Source organism: Nelumbo nucifera, chromosome 1 (assembly GCF_055504915.1).
Source record: "Nelumbo nucifera cultivar China Antique chromosome 1, China Antique-T2T, whole genome shotgun sequence".
In the NCBI taxonomy this organism is placed as follows: Eukaryota; Viridiplantae; Streptophyta; class Magnoliopsida; order Proteales; family Nelumbonaceae; genus Nelumbo; species Nelumbo nucifera.
In genome coordinates, this window is record NC_142649.1 from 214,429,484 (window position 1) to 214,441,236 (window position 11,753).

Genomic DNA, 11,753 nt, shown 5'->3' on the forward strand with positions numbered 1-11,753 from the left:
CCGGGGTGTCTCACCCGGTAAAGATACTCCGATGGTTAAGTTAGAGAACAGTGATAGTAGAGAGCTTGAAGATGATAACAATGAGAGATCTAGAGAGTGAAGATTACACACACAACAATAATAATAGAACATACCTCACCCCTGGGGGAGGGGGGGGCAGAGTCTTTATATACTGGAGTCCATGCGGGTTGGTGGAATAGTTACCGGATCCCAGCTATGACGGGACTTGCTTGCATGTTAGGTGGGCGAAACGCCGTCAAACGGTAATACTATCACACGTCGTCAACGGCAATACTGTCACACGCCGTCAAATGGTAATACTGTCCCTTCTTTTCAGAACTGGGGAGTTGGTGAACTAATGTGACCGTTATGACGTACGACCCTGTAGGATACAGAGTACTATGGTGTGCTCCTCGAGGTTGCTATTCGGAGGTCTGAACGGTAGGCAAGTCGCCTGTAGGATATCGAACTGTTCGATGGCGAGCTAACTGGTAGCGAGTTCCTTGAGCTCATGCTCCTTAGGTCCGCCCCGACACGTATGCCGAAGTGCCCTGGACCGAGGTGATCCATTGGTCTGGGTACGATTTTTAACGAACTTGGTTTTGTTTTGTCGCGATCTGGTGCCGAGATCATCTTAGCTCGAAGTGACTTTAGTTCGGGGTACTTGCCTACCCGAGCTCGCTTTGTAGCGAGCTGATTCATGCTGAGCTGTCACTCGTGTTGAGTCATGTTCATGTACCGATCTGATCACGTCGAGTTGTCGCTTACGCAGAGTCATGTCCACGTGTCTCCCTATCACAAGGTCGGGCCAAATTCTCCTTCATCAATTGCCCCCCACTCCTCGAGCTAGGGGTCTTGACCTTGTTTGGGGAGTTCATGATACGCCAAGTGGATTTGGCTCAAAGTCTAGGTGCTCTATCAGATGGGTCGCATGCAGCTTACGCGCGGATGCCAAGCGACCTATAGGCTCTGCGGACGCCAAAAAATGCGCTAAACTAATTTTGATCTCGAGGGTCATGCAGCCGGTTTTCTTAGGAACCATCGGATTGCTTTGATCTTGATCGTTGCTTCTCCGGTATAATGGCTATAAATAGGGGGGCCCAAGACTCATTTCCTTCGTCACAAGCTTACTAGTCTTTGATTCGAGGTCGCGCTCAGCTTCTTTAGCTCGGATTTTCTAGTTTGCCACTTTCTTCCAGTCCGGTCGTCTTTCTTTGGTGAGTCTCCCTTCACCTTTCTTTTCAGTTCTGTTAAGCTTCATGTCTTCTTCCAGTTCTGATAATCTTTTTGATGAGGCCGAGGCGGGTACCTGGCCCAGGTCGGTAGCCGAGGTGAGGCTGCTTTGGGTTTAGAAGTGGTTCGTGGCCTTTCCAAGGTACAAGCACCCCGGGAGGCTCGAGAGGCCTCGAGTAGTCAGGCATCCACTTCTCACCGAAGTTGGGTGCCAGACAACTTTGGCCCTTCGACAATGACCTTGGACCGGCTTCAGGCCTTAGTATACCAGTACAACCTTCCGAGAGAATTCTCCTATAGTCTTCCTTCGGGTAATTTCCCCTGGGAACACGATCATAACAAGATCGTGATTTTTGAAGAGCAGCTCATGGCTAGCCTTCGCCTTCCTTTACATCCGTTGATCGTAGAGGTTTTGAAGTCCTTTGACATTACCATAGACCAGTTACACCCAAACTCCATCCACAACGTAGTAGGGACCATTTCGTTTTTTTATGAGTATTGTCTTCCCCTTGACCTCGATATCTTTTCTACCATTTTATCAATAAAGAAAAACTCTTCCTGTGCTCTTCCCGAGCATAGGAGAACCTATTACTTGTCTCCTCGCCCGGGCTATAAGTTGTTACACGAACTTCCCAACAGGATCCCGGCCTGGAAACGAGATTACTTTGTAGTCCGTAGCTCTAAGGGGTGGCCTTTCCCAACCCATTGGAGGTCGGAAATTCAGGTTCCTGGTGTTAGACTGGACCTGAAGACAAGGGAGACGCTCAAGTCTTGGGCGGAGCTCGGCTTCCTCTACTCGGACTACCTTGCTGAAGACAAGCTCATGCAGGCTGGCTTGAGTCCTGGTAGGTCACATTGGTTTTTGCCTTTTTAAGATTCTGATTAGTTCGTGACTAATGTTACTTTCTGTTTTTGCAGCTATTATGCCGGTCAATGCAGAAAGTCTTTTGAGGAGCTCCCAGAAGGGAAAGAAGAGGACCGCGAAGAGATCGCGCCAGGAGGCTGATCTCTCTCCTGAAGTTGTAATTGTGGAGCCAGTCTCCACTGTGCCTCCCCAGGAAGAGGCTCGATCTACTGCCCCCGAGGCAATCATGGGTGAGGTTCATCACGAGGGAGCTTGCCCCCAGGAGCCCAAAAGTTCGTCAATGCCCGTGGGGGCGGATATTGCTCCGGAGGGTTATCTTCCTATCGTGAAAGAGAGTATCATGGACCACGTGCAGGCCATGCGCAAGAGCCGGGGTGTTGTCTTTCAAGATGAAATCACGAAGTGGGCAGAGATGTCCCTAGGCCGGCTTTTGGGGCTAGTCGGAAGTCACAGCATGGTGGTAAGCGTTTTGTTATGGACACACCGCCCGGTAGTGCACTACGGTGCAGTCATAAGCAGCAGCACGCACAACGGGCTGCCCAACAGCACGCACCGCCCGACAGCGCGTAGCACGCACCGCACGGCAGCAGCACTGCGAGACGCGCGCACCGCCCGGCAACAGCAGTAGGGTGGGGCCCACACGACAGCTCATCAGAGTGGGTCCACACTTATCCTACCACATCAGCTCTGCTCACCAACTCGCCGCCAGCTTCACCATTCCTTATCCCTTATCCCTTATCTTATTTTATCTTCTTAAGTAAGGTTGTGTTACCATTAGGAGTAGGTAATTAGGAGTTTGAGTTTAAATTGGATTACCCTAGCCTAGCCGAATCCAACAAGGAATTTCCTTCTGTAATCTCCTATTTAAGGAGCTACGAATTGAAATAAAGGCATTCAGTTTTCCAGTCAAGAAAAGAGTGAGGAGAGTTCGGGTGGTCTCTTGGACCCATTCAGTTTTCCACAATAAGGTCTGCACGCAAGGGAAGGCGCAAGGGAAAGCAGGGCTTTCTCCCCATGGACCGACCCGTGACGAGATCCTACGTGCGAGCCCATAACATTCTGGTATCAGAGCTTACCGTCATGGGGGAACAGGAGCCGCTGTCTTCCAGGGTCCACGAACTGGAACATAGGCTAGCAGAAACCAGCATGGAGGTTTGTGAAGTCAAGGAAGATGTCCAGGAGCTGCGACGCCTGCTGGAAGCATTCCTCTCCAACAAAGAAAGGAGTTATGAGGGAATCGCCAACACAAACAGTCGCCGTCTGAACTGGGCAGAGGCATCCAGCGAACAGCAAATCACTGCCCCGACAGCCGCAGTTATTCCCAAGTATAGCCGTTTGGAGTTTCCCTCATTTAGCGGCAGCGGCGACCCACTGTGATGGCTGTACCGCTACGAGCAATTCTTCTGTAATCAGCATACGGAGGAGAAGAATAAGGTCAGCTCTGGTTCTACCAAGTGGAACAGGAGGAACTAGGACTTAGATGGGATAAGTTCAAGTCATATTGTCTCCTCAGGTTCGGACCACCGTTGACAAGCAACCCACTGGGCGAGTTAGTCAACCTCAAGCAAACTGGAACCGTGGCAGAATGCCAATGCTAGTTCCAAACCCTTCTCACCAGAGCAACCTCGGTTCACGCAGATTAGCAAGTCAACATGTTCATCGCGAGGCTAGCAGAACCCCTAAGGGTGGACGTGGAGATGCAACACCCTCCCAACCTGGTCACAGCCATGAACCTAGCACGCACCTTCGAACACAAACTACAGCTCAGCCACGGAACCGTTAGTATGGGACGGCCTCCATCAGCATGGGCATCCCCGGAACCAGTTAGAGTGGCTCCATACTCAGCAGTCAGCCAAGAACGGAAGCCACAGACAAGCACCAATGCCAGATCGGCATCCAATGCAGGGAGCAGTGTCGTTACACCCCCCATTAAGCACTTGTCCAGGGCTGAGATGGCAGAACGCAGGGCGAGGGGGCAGTGTTTTAATTGCGATGAACTCTACTCAGCAGGGCACAAGTGCAAGGGACTTTCTGCCTCCTGGTGAAACAAGAGGAAAATGAAGGTGAACCCCCTTCATGGGAACCCGATCCAGGAGGGCAAAGCCATTCCACCTATCCAGGATTCCTTTGAGGGTGTTTTCGACACCCAATTCGAGCTTGAGGACAAGCTCGTAGTCCATGAGGGGTGTGATGTTATGGACACACCGCCCGACAGCGCACTGCGGCGCAGTCATAGACAGCAACACGCACAGCGGGCCACCCAACAGCACGCACCGCACAGCAGCAGCACTAGACAACAGCACGCATCGCACAGTAGCAGCACTAGACAGCAGAACGCACCGCACGGCAGCAGCATGCACCTCACGGCAACAACACTGCGAGACGTGCGCACCGCCCGACAGCAGCAATAGGGCGGGGCCCACACGACAGCTCATCAGGGTGGGTCCACACTTATCCTACCACATCAGCTCTGCTCACCAACTCGCCGCCAGCTTCACCATTCCTTATCCCTTATCCCTTATCCTTATCTTATTTTATCTTCTTAAGTAAGAGTTGTGTTACCATTAGGAGTAGGTAATTAGGAGTTTGAGTTTAAGTTGGATTACCCTAGCCTAGCCGAATCCAACAAGGAATTTCCTTCTGTAATCTCCTATTTAAGGAGCTACGAATTGAAATAAAGGCATTCAGTTTTCCAGTCAAGAAAAGAGTGAGGAGAGTTCTGGTGGTCTCTTGGACAAATCACCCATTCGGAGAGTTTGGGTGGTCTCTTGGACAAATCACCCATTCGGTTTTCCACAATACGGTCTGCACGCAAGGGAAGGCGCAAGGGAAAGCAGGGCTTTCTCCCCGTGGACCGACCCGTGACGAGATCCTACACACAGGCCCATAACACGTTCCACTTTTCTCTTCCCCTCTGTCCCCCTTTCTTTTTTTTTTTTTATCGACCTCAGTTTTTTTTTATAGGCTAACTCTGTTGGCCACACGCTGGCCTGCCAATTGGCGATCCGCATAAAGGAAGCTTGCGAGGCTAGGGCTGAGGTGCAGAGACTCCACCATGAGCTGGACCTGACTCGGGGTGAGGTGCTCAGAGCGAAGAAGGGGGCTGAGGCCTAGAAGGAGTTGATCTTGACCCAGGAAGGGCAGATCTCCTTGCTAGCTGAGGAGAAGGCACAGCTTGAGCAAGAGATCGTGAACCTCGAGGCCTCCATTGCGGAAGAAAGGAACAAGACCGTCGAGAGCTTCAAAGAGTCTCCGAAGTTCGAGGCCCTACAGGTCGAATACGGCTCAGACTCCTATCGATCTGGATTCAAGTTGTGTCGGTACTTGGTTTGGCAGAAATTCCCCGACCTCGACCTTGGCGGTATTTCGATGACCGGCTTAGACCCTAAGGTGGCCAAGGCGGCGGATGAGGAGCCCGACTCTCCCGGGGAGGAGAGTGATGAAGATATCGAAGTGGTGGACCCTTCTGTGTGATGGCTTCTTGTTCTTCATCTTTTTCTTCTTTGAACTGTGGATGTATTCTCCCGGGCCGTTGAGCTCGGGTTTTAGTAAAATTCATGTACTTGAACCTTTTTTGTTAATGAAATATAGAGTTTTCTGAGTAATTCTGAGTGCAAAATAATTCCAAGTGTGAGTGAGTTCCGAGCTGGGCAATTTTAAAATATAGGTTACCCGAGCTACCGAGTTGGCAATTAGGGATTACTAAAAGAATAAATTGCGTTTGCTCTGAACTGCATAGGTTACCCTGAACTATTGAGTTACCGATCTTGGCAGCGAGTAAGGGTAACCGAGGTGAAATAGACATCGTAGGGTTTATACCAGAGCTGTCTTTACCTTAGGTGTTTGAAGTAGTTTGCTTATGCCGGCAAGGTATCCAGGTCTTATGCAGTGCCTAGGTCTTTGTCAGTTCGGCATTTTCGGCCCTTTGGCTTTTTGGGAGGGACCCGTAGTCTGCTTCTAAACTTTTACCCATGTCTTAGAGGCAACTAGGTCTTCTTATGGCCCTTAGGCTTTGAGAGGGACCCGTAGTCCGCTCTTGAACTTTTGCCCATACCGTAGAGGCGACTGGGTCTTCTTGTGGCCCTTAGGCTTTGGGAGGGACCCGTAGTCCGCTCCTGATGTTCGCCCATGCCAAAGTGGCAACTAGGTCTTCTTGTGGCCCATAGGCTTTGGGAGGGACCCGTAGTCTGCTCCTGAATTTCAGCCACGCCGAAGCGGCAATTGGGTCTTCTTGTGGCCCTTAGGCTTTGGGAGGGACCCGTAGTCCGCTCCTAAACTTTTGCCCATGCCGTAGAGGCGACTGGGTCTTCTATAAAGCGAGAGCTTCAGTTTCTAAAAAGGGGAGGACTTAACTTTCAGGGAGAAGAGGACCTAGCCTTTTTGTAAGATAAGAACTTAGCTTTTGTAGGATGAGAAATTAGTTTTTTGTAGTGTGTTCCCACAAATGGCGCCAAATGATGTAACCGGTTCGGTCACGTATCATTTTTTTGTGATGTGTCAGTTTTTTGGCTAAGTACCTCGTCATCTCGTATGCTCCCATGTGGTTGGTGACTCAGAGGCTGAAGTGGAGCTCCCTGGTGGCGAACTGCCTGGTGGTGAACTACCTTGATGAGCTACTTGGAGGTGAGCTACCTTGATGAACTACCTGGAGGTGAGCTACCTTGATGAGCTGCCTAGAGGTGAATTACCGTGATGAGCTGCCTAGAGGTGAGCTACCTTGATGACGATCTCCCTAGTGTAGTAAAATCAGACTGCTACCGGTAGGAGGTGATCTGGCTACCAGTAATGACGGGAATTGAACTGGCTACTACCTGCTGGCGATGGTTTGCTCATCTTTGTAAGCGGTGGGAGCTGAGGGACCTACGAGAACCAAATCAGAGAACCCAGGGGTGTTTACCCGGTGAGGTTACTCCGATGGCTAAGTTAACGCAGTATAGTAGTAGAGAGCTTGAAGATGATAAGAGAATGAGAGAGCTAGAGAGCAGAGGTTACCCATCCCTTTTTGCAGCATACCTTCGCCCCTAGGGGGTGAGGTCTTTATATACTGGAGTCCTCATGGGTTAGGTGGAGCAATTCCTGGATCCAAGTTGTGATGGGACTGGCTTGCGTGTTAGGTGGGTGAAATGTCATCAAATGGTAAAACTGTCCCTTCCTATCAAAACTGGGGAGTGGGTGAGCTAATATAGCCGTTACAAGTCACAATCCCGTAAAATGCGGGGTACGGAGGTGTGTTCCTCGATGTTGTTAGGTTGGCGCCTGTGTCAGGCCGCCAGCTCGTGCCAGGGTCAGGCTGCCAGCTCGTGCCAGGGCCAGGTCGTGCTAGGGCCAGGCTGCCAACTCGTGTTAGGGCCAGGCTACCAACTCGTGCCAGGCTGCGCCTGGTGGGACACCATCAACTTAGCAAAGGCAAGTTGTTGTCAAAGTGGTCCCGGGTGTCGCCTAGTTGTTCTGAGGTGCCAGACTACAAGATGGTGAGTTGCCTAGTGGCGAGCTGTCTGTGAGTGCTGCATGATGGCGAGTTGCCTGCGAAGTGTTGCATGGCGAGCTGTCTGTGAAGTGCTGCATAGTGACGAACTCGAACTGTCTAACTATCAAGGGGCTGCACTTAGTTGGCATGAGGTGCCAGGTGTCACAATGCCATTGGAGGGCCAAATCCGCCCTCATCAATCATCATCATCATCTGGAGTAGGCCCACGGCCACCACATTCTACTGCAACTAACCTCCAACAAGTAAGTAGTCTCTTTTTGCATCTTTTCCCCAGCAATAATCGGGAGTGTGGAGATAAACAAAATACGCCCTAGCTGCACAATCCATATCCATACAAACCACCGGAAAACTGAAAACTACCACTCAAGTCTCAAGGCCAATGCCAAGGCCATGGTGACGGAGCAGCTCCTTCTTTCTTCCCTTGGAAGCCGAGATTTTAATTACTTACTGCAACCTCGGCTCACATCGCTCCCACTCCGATCTGATGTTGCCTTGCCTGAATTATATAATATTATTTATTTAGGGTAAGCACGGACCGGATGTGCACCACGCACCCAGTCCCCTCTCCACTCACTGTACAAGTCTTTTTAAAGAATAAAAAAGAATTTGGCATATGATAAAGACATCATCATCAACATCAAATTGAGTTATTTTTGGGCCCAAGCCAGCTAACTAACGTGCATACGAACGAAAGGGTTTCTGTACTAAGTTACTAACTCCTAACTGTCCCATTAAGCAGGAGTATATATGCTTTGCTTCCACCTAATGTGTGGCGATCGAATATGGGCTCCATTCACATCATATCATCTCCCAATCCCAAACCTATATATTACAAGACAAAATTCAGTATGGTCGTCGAGGAACCACTGATGAAAGAAAAATCAAAGTGTATGCTTCTTTAGAAACATTGCTTTTCTTTACAAAATTAATTAATTAACACGTAAAGAGGATACTATCAAAGGTTAACATTGCCATCATTTCATTTCATTTCATTTACAGGGCATTTGAGTATTTGGGTTTAGGTCTAGGCAATCTGGGAAGAGTGCAAACACAAATACGTACATTGCAAATACAATGTTTGTTTCGCACCCAACATATTTGTATTTGCACTCTTGTCAAACTTGAGCCTAGTAGAGGAGCAATCCAGCTAATGAAAATCTCAAAGTTAAACCCCGCCCGAGAAGAAAAAAAAGAAAAAAAATCATCAGAGTAATCGGAGGGCAAAAAAACACAGCAAAGAACCTGGGCCTGGCACCGGAATATCTAAGCGGACTCGTGCAGTCACACGCGCCAAAACCCACACGTATGGGTTATTGAAACGTGGCACTCCACCCTTTGCCATGTCAGCCTTCCTTCTCCCCCGACCCCAGGTCGAAGGGTCCTGAGCCTGACTTTCTGCTGCTCTTGATTCTCAACAGACCATACAATTTACGGAATTCTCTCACCGTGTGAACACTCTCCCTGCAGATCACTCCGCCCGACTCATCGGCCGGCCGTCCGTTTACCGACGCGTTCTCGCTCAACCGCCTCCCAACCTTCATGGACCCTCCTCTTCCCTCGCCGTTGGTTTGCAACGCGGTGATCACCGATTTCAACGCCCGACTCGGCGAGCTCCGATTCACGATCATGATTTCTCCGATCTCGGCCGGGCTAAGAGTTGCTCCACCCTGGAAGATCTCTTCCACTTGAGGGAACAACTTGTGATCCTTCAGTCCCAAATAACTGTTGGCCAGAGTCTTGAACGCTGAGAAGTCACATAGAGGGAAATAAATGTGAACGTCAATCCTTCCGGGCCTCAAGACGGCAGGTTCGATGTGATCTTTGCTGGTCATGGTGAAGACCATCACCCGCTCCTCCCCGCAACACGAGAATATCCCGTCCATGAAGTTCAGAACCCCGGACAAACTCACCGACGTTGATTTTTCGCTAAGGAATCGGTCGAGATCTTCAATGACAATGATCGATCTGATGGTGGTCTGTAATAGGAGAATTTTCAGGTCCGAATCGTCGGAGACTTTCGTGAGGTCAACATCGTAAACGTCGTAGCAGAGAAACTTCGCCATGGCGGCAACGAAACTCGATTTTCCTGTACCCGACGGTCCATACAGCAGATAGCTTCGCTTCCAGACTCGACCGAGTCGGTGATAGTACTGCTTTGATTTGAGGAACGATTCGAGATCGGACTTGACCTTATTTTTGATATCGGAATCCATGGCGACGGTGTCGAGAGTCGATGGATGAGTAAATGGGACGCAACTCCACCGTCCATGACGATGCTCTGTTTCCGTGTTCGTGTAGAGCTTCACCTCTTTTCTCCGCTGCTCGATCTCATCGGAGACCGAGTGGATGTGTTGGAGATAAGGACGGAGAATTCGGCGCTTGTCTTCCTTTCTGATCTTCAAAACAAAGGTTCTGCAAATGGTGTTGTTCCCTTCGCGCTTTTCTTCGCTCCTCCACGAAACTCTGGCGCCGAGAAAAATGTCCTGGACGGTCTGATTGGAATCGAGTTGGAGAGCAATCTCGTTTGACTTTTTCCCGGAGAAGAGATTGGCGAAATGGGAATCTTCTATTGAGGCTAATGAACTTAAATAGGTGGAAACTTTTCTGTAAAGCTGGTTCTCTTGGTAGCTTTGGTTGAATTCGGGAACTTTGTAGAACTGATAGACGTGACACCGATCTTCTATCGATTGACACAATTTCTTTAAAAGAAATAACAGAGCCGTACCAGACAAAACCAGTCGAAGGACGAAGAAGACACCGGCGACCGCCAACACAAGAATAAATGGGTTAGTTGGAACCATGATTTCGGCAACTGGTAGGTTCCGATTGGGTCGTCGGAGATTCCCTCAGATGAGAACTTCGACAATAAACTTTTCTATGTAACCTTTTTTCCTCTTGGAAGCAAAAATCATGATTTCATTGCAACAACTTACGGGTTCGAGGAGACAGAAAAGTTTCGATTGTCCGGTTGTTGGAGAAATCAATCGTGATTGTGTCCAGGACGGTAAAATGAAAACTCTCCTCTTTTTATTGGCCGAGAACGAGAGGGAGGGATATAACGAAGCGGTTTAAGAGGGTAATGGGTAATGGATGAAGTGCCAATCCTTTCCTTTTAACGCCGTCTCGGCGGTTCTTGCCGGCAATTTTAATCGGTCAAAGGCAAGAGAGAGAGAGAGAGAGAGGGATTGAATAATATTTTATTCTGGGAAGGCAGAGTGCAGGGTGTGCCCGGGCTTTCTATTTCTGCCTGGTTTCTCTTTACTCACTACCGGTCCAGCAGTGGATTTATTGGACTTTATTTTGATGAAAATACCGTGTTCATCCCCCCCCCCCCTCCCCGTAATTCACATCTGCGCTCCATAGAACGCCCTACAACACATCCAACCGTGTATTAGGAACAACTCCCAAAATGCACGTTGAGATGCGCATGTGGGGCGTAGATGTAAACTCCCTCCTTTATCTGCCAGTCTGCGTATAATCTGAGAATCCGGATCTATTTCTCACAATGCGCGTTTCACACCGAACTCACAGCATATCTTGGCCGCACATACCGATTTCGCAGCATATCTTAGTCGCACATCGAAAACATTTCCAATCCTTAAATTCATTATTCATGGGTGATGGTCCCAACAAGGTGAGATGTGATTGTAAGGTCAATGTAATGGGCGCTGTGTGAGGAGCAGATCCTAATTCCTATTCTAAAGCTATAGTAAAGTATTTGCTAAAAGGGTAGACTATATATATTACCAAAATAGGGTGAAAGATGGCATTTAATCTTGCAGAAGCTCTATGTACAGTGGTATTCTTTTTCTTTTTTGAAATGCATGTACAGTGGTAATAATGAGAAAGCATTAAATAACTAAATAATGAAATGATCGTACCATAAAAGAAAGGGATAAAAAAGCAAAAGTAGAAAAGAGAGGAAAAAGAATGAAGGAAAAAAATTAGTGAAAAAAGGGAGAGAAGTAAAGCAGCCAGTTTTTTTTTTTTTTTTGATTTGTGAACTGGTCAATCCCTCGAGTGGTTGGTTATATTTAGAGTTTGTCACGGGGCGTTCGGAACCGTGGAACAGTGGAAGGTTACATTGTGAACAATGAAATTATCAAGTTTCAGTAAAAGGAAATACGCTTTTTGTTTTTTGTTTTTTTTTTCTCTGACGCCAAAATT

The 11,753-nt window shown here is 48.7% G+C and overlaps 1 protein-coding gene across 1 annotated transcript; it reads right to left on the reverse strand.

Moving 5' to 3' along the window:
• Window positions 1–8,456: 8,456 nt before the first annotated feature.
• Window positions 8,457–10,889, reverse strand: LOC104604698 (AAA-ATPase At2g46620-like). Its single transcript, XM_010269170.3, has one exon. The coding sequence runs from the start codon at window positions 10,385–10,387 to the stop codon at window positions 8,930–8,932; it is 1,458 nt and encodes a 485-aa protein (XP_010267472.1). The 5' UTR covers window positions 10,388–10,889; the 3' UTR covers window positions 8,457–8,929.
• Window positions 10,890–11,753: the final 864 nt, after the last annotated feature.